At 38.5% G+C, this 19555-nt stretch overlaps 1 protein-coding gene across 8 annotated transcripts in view; it reads left to right on the top strand.

Annotated features, from left to right (window-relative positions):
* Positions 1–19555, top strand: part of NALCN (sodium leak channel, non-selective) — a 325095-nt gene that overhangs the window by 286628 nt on the left and 18912 nt on the right. For all 8 annotated transcript variants that reach the window (XM_045055586.1, XM_045055583.1, XM_045055579.1 and 5 more), the window contains 7 exons: positions 3392–3498; positions 9829–9949; positions 10035–10133; positions 16005–16098; positions 16607–16713; positions 16923–16997; positions 18028–18147. In XM_045055586.1, coding sequence (XP_044911521.1) covers positions 3392–3498; positions 9829–9949; positions 10035–10133; positions 16005–16098; positions 16607–16713; positions 16923–16997; positions 18028–18147 — 723 coding nt within the window. The remainder of the gene's footprint in view (positions 1–3391; positions 3499–9828; positions 9950–10034; positions 10134–16004; positions 16099–16606; positions 16714–16922; positions 16998–18027; positions 18148–19555) is intronic.

Below are 19555 nucleotides of genomic sequence, written 5' to 3'. Positions count from 1 at the left end.
GAACATAATGGAGTGAATACATTGCATCTTGAATAAGGTGGACAGGTCTCCTCTGAATGACCTGTCAGAGCCTCAAGTTCCTTTTGTCTTCCTTCTTTGTGTGTCCACGCTTTGCTGTCTTCAATGTCTTCTCTGTTCAGCTGGCAGAGAAGAGCATAGAACTCCCTCCATGCCTGAGGGTTACGGTCAGGGCCAAAAGCAGCACACCTCACTTCAACACACATTTCACCAGCAAGAGCTTGGCCTCCCGAGGCAGGTGGGAGAATGCAACAGGTGGCTCAGTGATGTGTCCTGCAGAAAAACAGGATGAGTGTGGTTACAACCAGCCATCACTGCTACACTATCCAGTGTGCCTTCCCTTAGGATTCTGCCCTATATTCAAGTAGATTCATGAAGTGATCCAAGTACTGCTAACGTACAAACAGCGAAAGCATTTCCTCTTTCATCCAGGTAAAATAATGCCTTAAGTCCATTAAGATGCACATACTCAAAAGGCCTAATACAGCTGAACTATAATACCTATTTCTATGTTTCCAACAAATATGGCTATCTAATACAGATTTTACATCAGTATGAAAATTTCTACATTTTCAGAGCTACTGACTGTAAAAATTATTCATTCTCTGATGGTTGTAAAATGCATATTTGCCCAATCAAAGTACATTATCAATTATGTTAATAGTGAGGATTTCAGTAAGTGGCAGAGCAGAAGAGACACCACCTGTGTCTCCAGACGTTCCAGGAACTTCGATAAACCTGAGAAGACATAACAAGGAACATGGCATAAAGGTCATGATGTATCAAATTAGCTAACGAAGGAGGTAATAAAGAACTGATGCGTTAATCCACAAGCTCAGGTAAGCCAAGAAGGGTTAGTTTAGATTCCCACTGAATAGAGGCCGAAAAGATGACAACAACATTTCAAGATGAAACCTACGAGGAATTTTGCAGGACTCAGTATATTAATAACGGCTTAAGAGCATTGTGATTTTACACTCTCTGCTCATACCCAGACCTGGCTAAGGATAAAAGTACAAAGAGGATAAAGAACTTGTCCAAGGTCACCCTAAAATAAATGGGGAAGCTAAGATTCATGTCAAGGCAGCATGGCCCCAAATTCCTTGCTTTTCACCAGGATGCCAGACAGCCTCACCCACTCAAAGCTGGGCTCCCATGGGCTCAGAAAGACAAACTGGAAGAGGCCCAAGAGGCCAAATATATCATGGGGCTTCTATTTGATACACCACAGCACAGCCAACAGGAATAATGTTGTAGATGAATGTGTAGGGTTACTATGAGAACTTAACTGCAATATATTTTAACTGAAAAAGTGGGCTATGGAAGAGTAAAAACTGTACGATCACATATATGCATAGGAAAAAAAAACTGGAAGTATATATGCCAAAATGTCAACTGTGTTTATCTTTGGGTTATTGTAGGTAAGTTTATCCACGCTTTTTAAGTTAAAGGGATATCATTGGTGTAAGAAGGCTTTTTATTCTAAGGAATTTTACTGGCAATCCAAAGAGAAGTAATATTGGCATTCACTAAACTAGTGGAAATAAGAATGGAGATGAGGCCCAAGCGGGATGGGGAAAGCCATAGACAATTCTGCATCTTGATGCTGGGGGCCGACAAGGTGCTGGCCCATGGACAGAAACCGGGAAGCTGGGAGGACGCAAGGCTGAAGGCTGAAGGTGACTTTAACTAGGTTAGACTTTGAAGTTCCGTTGAAATATCCCAAGTGTATACACATTATACCCAGGAAAGGGGTTTAGGTTCAAAACATGACAATCACAGGCAAAGAAACAAAGATAAAACAAAAGAAGAATAAAGACAGAAAATGAGTGAAAATCTTCTTACTCATGTTTTAGTTTTAAAGTCTTTTAAAAACAATGTTATTGGAGATATAATTCACATACTGCACAATTCACCCACTCGGAGCGTACAATTCAATAGTTTTTAGCATATCCAGAGTTGTACAATTGTCAGGCTTAGAACATTTTTCTAAATGTTTATTTATTTTGAGAGAGAGAGAGAGACAGCACAAACGGGGGAGGGGCAGGGAGAGAGGGAGAGAGAATCCCAAGCAGGCTCCACACTGTAGTGTGGAGCCTGATGTGGGGCTTGATCCCATGAAACGTGAGATCATGACCTGAGCTGAAATCAAGAGTTGGATGCTCAACTGACTGAGCCATCCAGGTGCCCCAGGCTTAGAGCATTTTTATCACCTCAAAAAGAAACATCTTTTAAGTTTCACCCTTATACTCCTGACACCCCCATCACAAAACAACCACAAAACTACTTTCTGCCTTATAGAGTTTCTTGTTTTTGACTCTTATATGAATGGAATCATCTAACATGTGATCATTAGTGGCTGACTTCTTTAATTTAGCATAATGTTTTCGAGGTTCATCCATGTTGTAGCGTAGGTCAGTGCTTCATTCCTTTGTAGGACTGAAAAATATTCCATTGCATGGATACACCATATTTTATTGATGTAATTTATTCATCCACTATGAACATTTGGATCATTTCCACCTTTTGGCTATTATAATTAATGCTATTTACAATAATAATGACATAAACATTCATGTACAAGTTTCATGTAGATATCTGTGTTCATTTCTCTTGGATAAATACCTAGGGGTGGAATTTCTGGGTCCTCAAGTAATTCTTTGATTGTTTGAGGACCTGTTTTCCAAAGTGGCTGTAGCATTTTCCACTCACACCAGCAGTGTGTAAGGGTTCTAGTAGGAGGATTCCAATTTCTGCACAACCTCGTCAAAGTTTATTTGATTTTTGATGATAGCCTTCTTAGTGGATGGCACGTGTTATCCCATCATGGTTTTGACTTGCATTTTCTGGCTGAATAATGACACTGAGCATCTTTTCATGTTCTCATTGGCCATTTGTATGTCTTCCTTGAAGGAATATCTGTTCAGATCCTTTGCCTACTTGCAAATGTTTCTAGCGTGAACTTTTACCACTCATCTCTGCAGTCCTTGTCCCTGTTTGCTGGATAGCTGCCCACATCACTGTTATCACATAAAAACCTCTGTTATTCAGGGTGCCTAGGTGGCTCAGTTGGTTAAGCTTCTGACTCTTGATTTTGGCTTAGGTCATCATCTCACGATTTGTGGGAGGGACCACTCACCAGGCTCTTTGCGGACAGCGTGGAGCCTGCTTGGGACTCTGTCTCTCTCCCCTCTCTCTGCCCATTCCCTGCTCATGTGCAAATGCTGTCTTGCTCTCTCTCTCTCAAAAATAAGTAAATAAATATTTTTTAAAAAACCTGTTATTCTAGGTTAAAATGTGCTTTCTTATCTTTTATCTTTTTGGAGTTAATTTTCCGACCAGGCTCCCCCTGACCTGTTTTCTTCTATTTTAGGAGGATTGTAATGGCATATTCAGAATTAACGTAAGCGTGTCCAAGAACTTAAATTTAAAATTAAGACCTGGAGAGAAAAAGCCTGGATTTTGGGTGCCCCGTGTTTGGTAAGCATTTCAGAAAAAGATCCTGAAGAATGTGATATTTATCAGTATAAGGTTTTAAATCAATAAAATTTGGCATGAAAAGTAATTTTGCCAGAGGTGCTAAAATGATTTTAAATAATACAAGGCAAAGCCCTGAATTACAACAGGATGCAAAAATACAGTAAATGAGAGCGCAAGTGGTACACTGAGTCCCATGTTGTTTCATGTAACTAATGGATTATCACCCCTCTATTTTTCTAATACTTTGAAGTATGTAACTCGATTCGCATGGCATTAAAAATTAGTGAGGCTTAAAAGACAAAGATTTTCTATCAAATTAAAACCAAACTCGTCCTGAGTTTATATCTTTAAGGGAGAATCTGATATCCTCATAACAGTTGTATAGAAGCCCAAATCAGAAAGCTGTTTCAATTTTAAAACGCATTTACATGGAAGGATTTCCATTATTGAAACGCCGGAAAGGAGTAATCAGTAACACAAATGATTATATCTAACTTTCTCTTTAAAATTCATTTTTCCTGAAAATGAGTTTTCAAAGCACTTACATCAAAGCTAGAAGTGCCTAGTACCTTCTTTTTCATCCATTTTACTAATGGCGATGAATGAAATCTCTCAGTGGGCTTCATTGATGAACTAAGTGTCCTATTAACTTCATTTGTCCTTTTAAATAGTCATCTGTTTTCTTTTTTTTTTTTCATTTTACCTCTTAGAATAACAAGTGAACCACAGCAAAGACTCTGCTTTTGTCACAATTGATGTTTTCTAGGAAATGTCAAAACTCTTTAAAAGAAATTGCATTTCACCCAGTTGCACCCTTAGGACCCATTGCTACCAGCTTTGGCATTTCACTGTTGTGAAATTCACTTTTAAAAACAATTCAGTACAACTTATACTGGGTTTTTATTTTTTTCAATACCAAAGAATTATGAAAAAAAAAAAAGATGAATTTGACTGTGTGGCTTCAGCTGGAGCAGGAAGTACATAACACACAAAGATATCCTTATCCCAGTGCTAACTATAAAAGAAGTCTAATTTATATTAAAATAAAATATGAAAGAAACATAAAAAGTTTATTTTTTGTGAGGTGAAAACGCATTATTATACCATAAATAATTTATTTATATCAAGACATCAAATGGTTTTTTTTTTTTCCTGCTGTTTTGGAATTTTGGCAAAAGCTTCAAAGCTGAGGTCACTAAGAGATAAAATTTCATTATATTCCAAAGAAAGCAACATTGCCAGTCCCAGCTGAACTTCCTAAAAGATTATCCACCTCCATCACCCAGCTCCAGGAAAAGAAAACACTATATACTCAGAGACAGTATCGTGAAATTGAGTGAATTCAGTAGACGGTGCTGTGGTCGCTCCTGCTTTACTATGGGAAGAGATCAAGGGTGCTTGTCTCCCCAGCTGAGTGAGTCCCCATGGGGACTGCGTGATATCAGAGACTGATGAGGCAAGAAGAGACACTCATGTAGGCAAGCGCTCTTCACCATCTGACAGGGGAGTTATCAGTGTTGGAGGCTCCAAATCATCACTGCCTCGGGCCAGTGATCTGAGCCATAGTGATGGAACTCTGTTCCAAAGGGCTATGTGCTGGAGGGGGGTGCTTCTATTGGAGAGGCTTTGGGGATGTTTCCAGGAATGGGAACTGAGAGTCATCTGAAGACTACTCTCAGCAGGAATGACACAATGGGGCACCCTCGTGCTGGAGGATGTTTCAGAATCTAGTGTATTAATAGAAAATTTGAGGTATAATAAAGTCAACAGATCGAAGGACAATTGTCATTGAAGAGCTGATTTGTTACTCATAGTTCCCACTATGGGGCAAACCACACCACAGGAGGCCACACAGGGAAGCCCTAGGGTCAGTCATGAGGCAGAGGGAAAAAGGGAACTGTGGACCAGAGCCTTTATTGTGGTTTCCTTGAGTTGGAATGAGTGAGTCAGGGCAAGCAGGCTTAGGATTAGCTAGTTGAGTAACTTCAATGGGCTCTGAGACACAGGGCTCTCCCTAGTGGTCTGCTACCTGGTGATCAGGGCAGGTGGATAGTGGCCCAAAGGGTGGAAGCCTGATAAAGGAGGTACTTGGGGCTGTAGACTCTGGGTTGGTTGGTCTGTATTTGAAAAGCAAGCCCTAGGGGCTCCTGGGTGGCTCAGTCGGGTAAGTGTCCAGCTTCAGCTCAGGTCATGATCTCGCGGTTCATGAGTTCAAGCCTGGCATTGAACTCTGTGCTGACAGCTCAGAGCCTGGACCCTGCTTTAGATTCTGTGTGTTTCTCTCTCTCTCTCTCTCTCTCTCTGCCCCTCCCCCACTTGCGCTCGGTCTCTCTCTCCAAAGGTAAATAAACATTAAATTTTTTTTTGAAAAAAAGAAAAGCAAGCCCTAGAAAGGACTCTTCCAAGGAGGTGGGAGGGTGATGAGAGAGGCAAGAGGCCAAGGCAGGGTGATTCAGGCATTTTATCAGGTTGTCCAGAGCAAAGTGTGTCCAACACATGCATGGAGGACAGACATTAAAGTATCAAGTGTACAGAAACTAGGAACATGGCAGGCAGTGGGTTCCATGAAAGAATAGTTGCTATGACCAGAGCAACAGTGGCCAGTGGCCAGCAGTGTGAGATATGTGGAATTTAACCTCATTTCTCTACATCCAACTGCATCCCACTGCCATCTTGTTAAGAATCAGATGGTGGCCTGAAGAAGAGGAGGGAACAGAGTGGCCAGCCCTCTTCTTCCCTCCTCAAACCATGGGTCAGGCTGAGAGGCTGAGGATAGGGTCCTTAAATGGGTTATGGCAACAAGGGTTTGATGTGGAACAAAGTGGACTTTTCAGAATGAGACTCATATAACTGAAAGTGACAAAAAAGCTTTGGGATCTCCAAGATGTCAGGAAGGGAGCTAGAACCCACTGGAAGGCAGTGTTGGGAGAAAAGTAAACCTGTTTCCAGTTGTACCCTCTGACATTCAGCTTGTTCCATAAAAATCCAAATTAACTGAAATGCAATGTTTCATGTAAGTTATTATTTGGTGTTTCAAGTTCAATGGCACTTTAAAAGCATAAGCTGATAGAGGGGCATCACTTGAACACCATAACAATAATGCTTGTCCATTTGTCCAGAATACCATGACTTGGGTTAGTTTTGGTAAAATAAAAATCTTTTGTCAAATAAACACCAGCTATAACTATGATAATTTTTACGTTTTCCTTTGTTAGTAAGCTCATCAAGAGTTAGCAGCCAAGATGTTATAGTTTTATATTGGCAAATCTATGATTAAGAAAATAACATATCTGGAGAACTGGCATTAGGGAATGCTTTGATAATTATAATTAGGAAGGCTATAAATATGCACTACCTAATTCAGGAGATAGTCAGGCTTCTATATTCTCTGTTCAGATGAGTACATTCATCTTCTTCTGAATCACTCAGACTTGATGAGATAAAAATTACCTTGGTAAAAAGTATAAAATACATATATTACAAATATTGTGTGTTTTGTTTTAAGCAGAGGTCTGGGACATAGGAAAATGGGATGCATAAGAGATATCAAAAAAAGTATTCAGTTTCAATAGATATATTCATTGAGTGCTTACTATTCTCCAGACATTACGCTATTACTGGGGACAGGCTATGGCCCCCAACCCCTAGGAGCTTGAAATGTAATAGAGAACAGGAGATAATATTACAAATAATGTAATATGATTTGCTAAAGGCTTTGATGCTACATAAATAAGCCCCTTAGCTCACTGGAAGCTTACCTGGAGTTGACTTCTAGGTAATTTTAAATTATAGTGTGATACATTCTAGGCAGAAGATCAGATTTTTGTTGAGTCTACAGCTCAAACAATTTGAATATGCTCTTTAAGGAGAAGAATATAAATCTATCTCACTTTTGTAAGTTTAACAGAAACATGACTACTTCCAGCATCTTGGAAGGGCCATTTTGGATAGTGTTGCCCCCTGTATTTCTACATCCAAGGGCTCAGGCTGAGCTCCTCTCCTCCTGGGGGCTCCTTCTTCCCAAAGGAGTAACCCTCTTTATCGCAATCTTGGGACCTTGGGGCGCTTTTCACGGGGAGGTAGAAGATTAACAAAACTGTAAGGTTAGAACCAATGTCTTAGTTTTCTCAATTGGATGGACAAGATTATGATGTTTTTAAAATTTTTTAATTAACTGGAAAAGATTATATACAACATTATATACATATATTATTATATATTATATTATATGTATATGATTATATATTATATACAGGCTTCCAGATCAAGGAAGGGTGACAGGAAAATTACAACAATGGATTAGGCTTGGGATTTATTGAAGTCCTCTGTAGTTATAGGTAAAGTTTAAAACTTTCCAATTTTAGTAGCATGAACATAGCATGAACATCTTAGATGATTAAAACTGATACTTATTTTTTTAATGTGATGTGCTCTTCCAACTATTTAAGTCTGTGATTCTCCATTTTATTTTTCTTGGTTTAGCCTAAAAGTGTATTTTTAACATATTCTAACTTCTAAAGGATGTGGAACATGAAAGTACTTTGGGATGCTGCATATTCAGCTAAAAAAGCACTTTTACATAAAGAAAATGGATGGGTAAGAAAGTTCAACATCGGATCCGAGAGCTGGCCTGCTTAGCTTTAAAAAAAATCCTTATTCAAGAAAACTGTGGCATCTGCAGAATCCTTACAGCTTCTGTCTGCTGTAAAATATATTAAATTTAATTGAAACCCCAAAGGAAGAAATGGTGGAAAAATCCAAGAGAATATGCTTATACTTTCATATGTAAAAAATATAAATCAGAATCCCAAAATAGGAATTTCTGAGTGGGGCTTTTGCACTATGTGGAAAACGTTTCTACCAATCATCCTTAAACCTTAGGAGCAAGTCAGTTTAGTTGTATGGTTTCTTATTAGATCCCCATCTATTTAATGCTTTAAAAAAGAAAACTTATAAAGGTGTATTGCATGATTGTTTCTATGATGTTAAAATTATATATATATATATATATATATATATATATATATATATGGTGGTAGAGGGGCACCTGGGTGGCTCAGTTGGTTAAGTGGGCGACTCTTGATCTCAGCTCAGGTCTTCATCTCAGGGTCATGAGTTCAAGTCCCGCATTGGGCCCTGTGCTGTACACGAAGCCTACTTTAAAAAAAAAAAAGGTGTAGAAAAATACTAACCCAGATTTTCTCCAGAGTATCACCTTCTGTGAAGGTTAAATTTTGATAAATGAGCTAATAGGAAAAAAAATGATCAAAATATAATTTGGCCATGCTTCTATAGGCCCCCTTTTTTTAGTAGTCCTGGGACCAATTCTCCATCAAACTCAGGAAATACAGTGATAGTCATGACTTTGCAGTGTGTAGTTGTCTAGGTCTTGTAATTATTTTAAATAGTCTAATAAGAGGAAAAAGGAAAACAGTGAAATCTTCTATGGACAAGAAAAATGTTAGACAAGACCCATAATGACTAAGGGAGATGTAATATATTAAAAAAAAAACCACTTTCTTTCGTGGGAAGAAAAAAGTAAAAACACGTTAGTAAAAAACAAAAAATGCAATATGCCCCCTCAAAAAAAAAAAAACAAAAACAAACAAACAAAAAATAATAGTGGAGCCAAAGTGTTTTAAATACCAGCAATCAAGTGTGGATGTAGACAGCATACTGCAATGTTGGGGTCTACAAGAAGTCTCTGTTGAGAACACCCAGAGTTAGTGAGAGAGAAAAAAATCGAGCTGGGAGAGAATGATCTGGAAACATGTAGGCTACCAGCAAACACCTCTGGCCACTCAGGGACTTCCAAATGCATCACTACTTTACACAGTGATGTTCCCATGATGTCACAGAATTAAAGAAAGTGGCTAGATTGTACTCTTTTTATACTTGCTATATTAACATCAGGAATTGTAATTTATCCTTTAGAGAAGTTTTCAATTTTAAAACTATTGCAAAATTCGTATCCAAACTCCAGCGCCCCTTTGTGAGAATATGCTATGCAGTTTATAACCAGAAAGCATACTTCCAGCCCTCCATATAATCAGGACGAGCCAGAAACGTCAAGGAACCTCTAGAGCCAGAACTTGAACTGTTGTGTTTTGTTGTTCGTTAAGAACACCCCATGATTACCTAATAATTAATTAAATTTTAAGAAATAATAACATATTCATGCACTTTTCTGATTTAGCAAATGAATGCCAGCTAGCCCGCCTTCCAAATGCTAAGTACACCCCGCACCCAAGATTGGAAAGAACTACAGATATTTGCCTTAGGGTGCTTCTCATCGGAATTTCACAGAACATTCTTCTTTCTGACTTGCAGGGCAAATCCTCGGAATTTTAATTTTGACAATGTGGGAAATGCCATGCTGGCATTGTTTGAAGTTCTGTCCCTGAAAGGCTGGGTGGAAGTGAGGGATGTTATTATTCATCGTGTGGGGCCGGTAAGCAAGCACACGGAATCCTTTGAATGTGTCAACAGCTGCTCTCATTTGCTTTGATGAATAACCGTATTTTTCATTTATACAGATGCACGGGATCTACATTCATGTGTTTGTATTCCTGGGTTGCATGATTGGACTGACCCTTTTTGTTGGAGTAGTTATTGCTAATTTCAATGAAAACAAGGTAAGAATTCTTGGTTTGAATACCACAGGGTTTATTCTTTTCTAGCCACTTGCTTTGAGCTCTCTTTTTCTCACACGGCATGAAGTCGCATTAAACCATAATGTGACTGGTGTAAATAATCTCTATAACTATTTTACAAGCTACCTCATCGCTGCCTTTCAGGCACATTATTTAAGAGCACAGTTCTCTCGCGAAATTTCCCCTTTTGGTGATGGTGTCATTAATTCGCTGACAACTGAAAGGCACATCTCCTATTGTTCAAATTGAAAGGATGTGCAGCAAGTTATTAAAATACAATAGCTGAACTAACTGTGCACTGATTGCAGGTAATATTACTTTCACACAATGTAAATTGGATGCTTCTTTGTAACGCTATAGGTGAACTCAGAATTTTGATGGGGCTGGGGTGCAGTAGAAATGTTAAATCCTAATTCATTGAATATAAAGAAGATTTTCTAATTTCATATAAAAACTTTACATACTTTATGAACTCGGGAAGCATGCTGAGTTCAGAGCAACTCTAACAATCACTATAAGAGCTCCCGAATGGGAAAACAGCAAGTGTGGTTTCCTGTCAAAGAGTGAGTTTGGGAGAGAACATTCTATGTCGTTCTTCTGTCCGTGGCTGATGTGCACTCTAGTATGTAAGGATCTGTCTTCTGGAATCATAATTGAAGTGCATACAGCTTTTTAAAAAAATTTTTATGTTTTTTTATTTTTGAGAGAGAGAGACAGAATGCAAGTGGGGGAAGGGGCAGAGAGAGAGGGAGACACAGAATCCAAAGCAGGCTCCAGGCTCCGAACTGTCAGCACAGAGCTTGATGGTGGGCTCAAACTCACGAACCGTGAGATCGTGACCTGAGCCAAAGTCAGACATTTAACCCAGGTACCCTGGTGGATACAGCTTTTGAGCACTTACTACATACTAAGGTTTACATATGCCATTTTCAGTTCTCACAACTCTGAAATGCACAGTGGAAGAAAACACAGAGCTTACGGAGGTGACATGACTTGTCTGGGGCCTTTAAGGTGTAGAAAATGGGGTCACAATTCAGAAGCGGTGCCCACTCTGCAGAGTCTGAAATTCTTCCGAGAATATAAAAATGTCACTCTGCACTGAATTAAAGCTAGATATGACGCTCCTGTGATTCATGACCAGGACAGAATCGCATGCAAGCACATCCGAACCCACTGGCTAGGGCAGCTGCACATGGGACTGTATCATTCACACACACCCCCACTCCCCGGGCGCTGCATGTGTGGTTCCAGCTACCCAGTTGATGGCCACCATTGATGTGTGCCTAATGAAGATGTTATTTGGTGCGGGCTTTCAAAGGGTGTGGCTTAAAAATCTCCACTTTGGGCCCCAACACTACTCCGACCCACAGAAACATGGGATTTTAGAATAAGAAAGGATAGAGAGAGATCATATTGCCCAGCCCCCTATTTTACTATAACAGATTCATAAATGAGTGTCTCTAAGCCCTAAAGTGTGTTCAATTTGATACCAAGCAGAAGGAGGAAGATGGGTCTCTTCAGATGCCATTGAGCCTTGGCACTGAAGCAGACAACAGAGATTCCTGAACAAGAGCAGAAGCCAGTCAGCCAAGTAGAGAGCTTAGGCCCTGCTTGCTCAAAACACCATGATAGGTCCTCTGAGCAGACACCTGATTTCAGGAGAATCAGGTCCTATGGCAGCTCACAAATCAGCGACATAAATGCAGCAACATAAAATGTTCAGCAACCAGAGACAAATATATAATCAATTGCAGCTCTTGAGTTTGGAGGCCTGGCTGAAGTAAGACGAGTATCAGGAGGTCTACTCACAGTACTGGTTGTATTAATGTGCTGAGGGAAGAAAGAAGCATCTTGGCCTTGAGAAGGGGAACACGGACTTAAGCTCAAGTGGGTGCTGGGTGCTTACAGAAAGAGGAAAAGTAGAAGAAAACATGACAAACTTGATTATTTAATTGATAATGCAAATTTATGAGTTATATGAACCATTTAGGAGGGATTTTTTTTTCCCAGTAAGCTTTTCAGATGGTAGCACATGAGCTGCTGTATAACAGCATTTATTGATTTATTATTTAGTCATTCAACAGATTTCTTTGAGAACTTAACTGGGGCCAGACCTGGGAACATAAAAACTAAACACACAAACTAAACACTAAACACATAAAGATTTCTGCCCTCATGGGGCTCACATTCTAATGGTCAAACCCAAAAGTATGTAAATAGATTTCCAAATATATAGGCAATAGGGAAATATAAAGATACGGGAGATAACGCAAGCTTTGGGGGCAACATTTGCACAATTCTGAATTATGCAAATTTATGTCTTCCCTTGAAAATGGAACCTTGTTTAAAAAAGTTCAAAGTTTATACTAGTAATATATATATATATATATATTTAATTTCTCAATTATGAAATAACAGTTTGATTAATAAACTTAATGTCACAATAATAAACTTCCAGAGGTTTTCTGATATTAATGATCAGATGATACCACCACGCTTGTTATTCTTTTGGCTCATTTCAGAGCTCAACTTTCTAAAATATTTTGTTTTGTAGAATAAAGAAATAATATCAATATCTCTAGCACCCAGAGAACCCAAAATATTTGTTTGCAGATAGTAAGAAAAATGGCTTAGCAATATCAATATCAGAAAAATTAGTTTAAAACAAATATCATTATTAGGAATAAACAGTGTAATTAGATAATTGCAGAAGAAATGAATTACCAACAAAGTATAGAACTCCTGAACCCTAAAATATATGAAGCAAAAATTAACCAAATTATTTTAAAAAGCCAGCAAGTCCAAAATCATAGTGAAAGATATCAACATATATCCCTAAGAAACTCATAAATCAGAAAAAAAAGAAAATATGAGATTTGGCACAATACAAACATTTGATCTACTGGACATATGAATAACCCAGAGTCCAGCAATTTTCAAGTATAAAATGTACTGCCCAGAGGTCATAAAAAATAGTTACCAAAATATTGGTAATGTACAGAACATATTCTCTACAATAATAAAAAAAGACAACAAAAGATTCCTCAGATGTTGGAAATATTAAGAAAACATTCTAAATAATTTATGAGTAACAGAAGAAATTAGAATAGAAACTCTTAAGACATTTAGATAAATCATTTATAAAAATCACATATAAAAGCTCACAAGATATAGATAAATCAATTAGAGAAATTTGTAACTTTAAGTGTATGTTCAAGAAAATTCAAAGATTAATTAGTAATATGTCAGATGTCCAAATCAATAAATTATAATAATATCAACAAAGTAAAATGGAAGAAAATAAAAAAGATAAGGACAGAAATTAATGATATAGAAAACAAAGATATTATAAAAGATTCAAGAATGACAAAAGCTTATTCTTTAAAAAAAATTAAATTGACAAACCTCTCTCAAGGCTAAGCATGAACAAAAGTATGGAAAAGGAAAGTAAACAAGCTATGGTGAGTCAAACAGGATGGGTAATGTTACAGAGATAGAAAGTTAGATTTAGAACAGAGCTAAAAGCCCCAGGAGGACCAGGTATATATAAAGGAGAAGTAGCACGACAAATCAGTGGAGGGGGTGAAACCATCAATAAGAGGTGCTGGGGTCATTGTCTAGATATAAGAAATTAAACAGAGATTTCTACCTCACAGCATACTCAGAAATGAATTCCAGAAGGATGAAAGACCTAGCTGTGAAAAGCCATTTTCAACCTTGTAGAATTTATTTTTGACCCTGGAGGAGTTGTGGATTTCTTGACTTTAACCATAAAGTGGAATTCATAAAGAGAGAAATTTACAGATTAGATTACATTAAAATAAAAAGTTTCTTAGACATAAGAGACTTGATAAGGCAAAAAAAATTTTTTTTTAGAAAGCAAGCTAAGACTAAGAGAAAATATTTACAATTCACATAACTGACAGAAGATTAATATCCAGAATATATTAAGAATTTCTATAAAACCTCTAAAAGTAAATCGGGGCGCCTGGGTGACGCAGTCCGTTAAGCGTCAGACTTCAGCCAGGTCACGATCTCACGGTCCATGAGTTCGAGCCCCGAGTCGGGCTCTGAGCTGATGGCTCAGAGCCTGGAGCCTGTTTCGGATTCTGTGTCTCCCTCTCTCTCTGCCCCTCCCCCGTTCATGCTCTGTCTCTCTCTGTCCCAAAAATAAATAAACGTTGAAAAAAAAATTTTTTTTAAATAAAAACCTCTAAAAGTAAATATCCAAATACAAAAATGAGCAAAGAATATGAACAGGCAATTCACATAGGAAGATACAAGAATCATCACCCCAATTTACTCATATAAAAAACATTTCATCTCATTGATATTAAAACTAAAGTGGACACATTTCCCACCCATCATGGCCAAATTAAAATATCTAACAATATCAAGTACTGGCAAGAATATTAGGACATTGGAACACTTGGAGATGGCTAGCAGCAAATTTCCTTGGTTGTTTCTCTTTGGACAGCAACTTCACAATATCTGGTAAACATAAAGATGTGTAAATTCCTAAACCCCAGCAATTCCTCTCCTAGAGATTTGCTATTAAGGAAATCTCGTAGGTATTCACCATGAGACTGTACTTATTGCAGCATTTTTATACTACATAAACCTAAAGCAAATAACTTCTGATATATTTGTACAGTGGGATACTCTATGAGCAGTTAAACCAATTAGATCTGGTGTCTAGTGGTATGCAAGACATAGTGCTCAATGAAGATAAAAACTAACTGCATTAAGAAGCCCATATTGAATACCATTTATATCACTTTTTAAAATTCAAAACAAATATGTTCTTATGTATTGATATATACACAAACAGCAAAAGTCTGAAAGCAGTGGGGAGGACACATCCTTAAAGGACAGTCTTCAGCTCTGTAGAAAGAAGGGAAGAATGGGAGTGGGGTGGGGGTTCAGTTTCTTAAACTATATTTCTGCCTTTATAAATTAGTGTATAAATAATGTATACATTTCTGCCTTTATAAATTAGTGTATAAATAATGTATAATTTGTATACATTATACATATACAAATAATTTCATGTATAAATACATGAAATGTCATGTAATATATTTATATGCATTTTAATAAAGTACTCATATATATATGGTAAAGAATATCTGATCTCACTCAGCCATTTGTCACAGCATTAATACTTAAAGATTCAAATTCTGTGATTTCATACTGCTCAAAAATAGTTTTGCAGTTGAGGCACCTGGGTGGCCTAGTCAGTTGAGTGTCTGGTTCCTGATCTCGGCTCAGGTCACGATCTCACAATTTGTGAGATTAAGCCCCGTATTGGGCTCTGTGCTGACAATGTGGCACCTGCTTGGGATTGTCTCTCTCCCACTCCATCTCTTCCCCTCCCTCACTCACCTTCTGTCTCTCTCAGAATAAATAAATAAAAAGTTTTGCGACAGTGTATAGCAGAATGATTTTTTTTAAAGACACAATCAGATTGACAAGCTACAATTTTACTGCAGCCTTCCCCACAAAATGAAGGGAAACTAACCACTATTAGAGTGGGTATCCCTTTTTGAAAATTTGATTGTGTAGGGAACCTTCTTTAGATGTTCCCAAACCTGAAATTTATACATGTTCGAAGATACCAGTTGAAGGCTGCTGGATCTTCTCTGAGGCTTGTGGCCACCCTTTTTGGGACCCCTCTAAAGACCACATTTGAGAATTGTGACCATGTCTATCGAACCACCATGGTATTTGAAGAATATCTTTATCATATACTCCCAAATTAGTCCTGTTGGTATCACCACCGCCCCATTTGCAATGACCTTGGTGTGGAGTAGACGACATAAGGCCTTTTTCTGCTTTCCTTTGTTTATTAAGGGGACAGCTCTGCTGACTGTAGATCAGAGAAGATGGGAAGATCTGAAGAGCCGACTGAAGATAGCACAGCCTCTTCATCTCCCACCTCGCCCGGGTATCAAAGATGCTCTGATTTTATTCATGTTGGGCACCAGTGTTCGTGATTCCCCAGGAGTCTAAGATTTCAATTAAAATAATAATCGTGAGGCCACTAGGCGGTTGTGCATAAGTTAATATAGAAACAGGCTCCAAACTACAGATCTCTCCATAGGCTATTAAAATCAACCACCCAAAGGCTGTGCTTCAGTGCTCTCAGGATAAGCCCTAATGAAAAAATGAATTTTTAAATAAAATATATTTGTGCTTCGCTCTTAAACATATGAGTGAAATGTATTAAACTGACAGAAATTGAATGATGCGGTTCTCCTTCCAATACAGACGGCGTCATGCACCGTCGTCTTAAATATTCAGAACCAGCCATTCCTGCAAAACACTACACAATAGATTGAACTATAGGGGGAAAAAGGTAATGAGTTTTAAAATGAGCATTAAAGGAAATGAAAGACGAGAAAGTAAATGTGACCTATGTCTGAAACGCCCTTGCCTCAACCTTTCTTTTGCAGATAATGATGGTTTTAGAGCTAAGATGTATGACATTACCCAGCATCCGTTCTTTAAGAGGACAATTGCATTGCTTGTCCTGGCCCAGTCAGTGCTGCTGTCCGTCAAGGTACTTTATTTCACAGTGAAGCTCTGAGAAGGACTTTTTCGTTCATTGGTGCATCCAAGAGTATTGCAAGGGGCCATATCCATTCACAGTCTACGTTCTTTAGTATAAAAAATTAAAATTCATAGTCATGTTCAAATGAGAAAAGGAGGGGAAGGTCTTTATGTGTCTGACGGATATGGACAAAGACCTGGATGCTGTTTCTCTTACAGTGGGATGTGGAGGACCCAGTGACCGTTCCTTTGGCAACAATGTCAGTTGTTTTCACCTTCATCTTTGTTCTAGAGGTACGGTAATGAGCCAGCTGGCTCTGGGGGCTGTGGTGCACATTGTAAAGTAAAACAGTGCCCTCCTTTGATAGCACTGACTTTCAGCTCTGTGTTCCATTGCTTTTGAAGTCTTTTTTGGGGAGAGGGGTAGCGTGCTCTTAGGATATTTTCCTTTTTAGGCTGTTGTGCTTAACTTGAACAAAGATTTCACTTTATATTTCAGATTTTTCTAACCACAGGAATTGCTAACTGCTGTTGATTGTTGTATCTGAATGTTGGCCTGTCTGGTTATGTGAGTTCAAATATTTGTAGTGAACTGCACAAACCACTGTAATTCAGGGACTCAAATTGCAATGTGGTGGCGAAGGGAATTGGCCCAGACAAGATTATTTTAATATATAGTCCACATAATATCACTTTCCAGCACAATCTTCTTTGAAATACAAGAAGATTCTTATTTCACCCTGTACTGGTTGATGTTTCCCAAACTCTATGGTCTTTTACTTGAGGAAGAAAAATGTCTTGCTCTCAGAACTAGTCATGAAACAAGGAGAAAAGAGCATGGAGATACAGATTTGTAACCCATCCTACTTTAAAATTTAGATAGTGGATCAATCTATATCTGTATCTCTATCTATCTATCCTATCATCTATCATCTCTTAGTAATAAATTCTCTCTTTGGTTTCTACATCCTCTAAAAATGTGTGCCTCAATGGGGTGCCTGGGTGGCTTAGTCAGTTGAGCATCAGACTCTTGATTTCAGCTCAGGTCATGATCTCATGGTTCATGAGTTCAAGCTCCATGTCAGGCTTTGCGCTGACAGCTCTCCCCTCTCTCCCTCTCTCTCTCTCTCTGTCTGCCCCTCCCCTGTTCTCGTTCCCTCTCTCTTTCCCCCTCTCTCTCTTTCTCTCTCTCAAAAATAAATAAACATTAAACAAAATTTTACATTAATTTAAAATGATGTAAAATTATATGCCTCAAATTAACACATTTCAATATATGTTGAACACTCAGCCTCTATTTACTGTCTACATTATTTTCCCCCAGGTTACAATGAAGATCATAGCAATGTCGCCTGCCGGCTTCTGGCAAAGCAGAAGAAACCGATACGACCTGCTGGTGACATCGCTTGGCGTGGTCTGGGTGGTACTTCATTTTGCCCTCCTGGTATGCATGTAATAAAAGTTTATTTTAGCTAATAACTTCAGTTCAGGTAACCCTGTTTCCAGTCTCATTTCACTCTGTGTCAGCCTACCCTCAGGTGTCTGATTAACCTCCCTACATCCAGCTTTGACCGTGTTAGGCCCTCAGACATGCTTGCCTGTACATTCCCCTACACTCTTCACACAAACAAAATCTGGCCCCTCAGAGTCCTAGAGTGTGCATATCAGAAGGAGAAACTTGAAAATGTCTGGTTTAACTCTCATTTTCCCAAAGGATGAAAATAAGAGAGAGAGAGAGAGAGAGAGAAAGGAAACAGAGATTACAAGACCTGCCTAAATTCACATGCAAGCTGGTATCAGAAAACTCAAACCCAGTCTTTTGAATTGAAATGTAGCATCAATGCGACTACATTATAATCGGTATTTCACAGTGGGATTCTCAGGCACTTTAGAAGCCTTATTTTCTACTAAACATCCAGCAGCCTTTTCTCTAAAGCATATCGTTCTTTGTGTTTATACCTGAGTTCTCGCTAGCTTGCCTAAAATGCCTTGAGCCTCTCCAACTTCCATTTAGTCTGAGGTCCAGCTCAAAACCTACACCCGTGGGTATGCCTGATTGAGATCTAGAGCCGTGTTGTCCAATAGGAATACAATGTGACCACGGATGTAATTTCAAATTGCCTAGGAGCCACATTAAAAAAATTAAAAAGGAACAGATGTTGTGGTGCCTGGGTGGTTCAGTCAGTTGAGCGCCCAACCCTTGATTTTGGCTCAGGACATGATCTCAACAGTTCATGGGATGAAGCCCTGCATTGGGCTCTGTGCTGAGAGTGGGGAGCCTGCTTAGGATTCTCTCTCCCTCTCTATCTGCCCCTCCACCACTTGCATGGGCTCTCTCTCTCTCTCTCTCTCTCTCTCAAAATAAATAAATACTTTTTTAAAAGGAACAGATGGCATGAATTTAATAATGTATTTTAACTACCATATCTAACGTACTATCATTTCAATATGTCAGCAATATAAAAATTATTAAGAAAACAAGTTACATCCTTTTTTTTGGTACTAAATCTTTGATTGAATGTGTATTTTATATTTACAGCACATCCTAATCTAGACTCACTACATTTGAAGTGTTTGGTAACCACATGGAGTTTTCAGTGGAGTTCTAGAAGCCCCTATTCTGGGCTCCACCATTTCCCAGGCTTGATCAAGTTATTTGTCTTCAGTGATCCTTTGCTCCCTGCTCTGAACTTGGGGATATAACTTCATAATCTATCCATTCTACATGGGCATTATAAAGATAAAGCATGTGAATTTTTTCTTTTTTTTTTTAATGTTTATTTTTAAGAGAGAGAGACATAGTGCAAGGGGGGAGGGTGGAGAGAGAAGGAGACACAGAACCTGAAGCAGAC

The sequence above is a fragment of the Felis catus genome, chromosome A1 (assembly GCF_018350175.1).
Source record: "Felis catus isolate Fca126 chromosome A1, F.catus_Fca126_mat1.0, whole genome shotgun sequence".
Lineage (NCBI taxonomy): Eukaryota > Metazoa > Chordata > Mammalia > Carnivora > Felidae > Felis > Felis catus.
The sequence above is the reverse complement of the archived record's forward strand: the minus strand, read 5'-3'. Positions and strand labels throughout refer to the sequence as shown.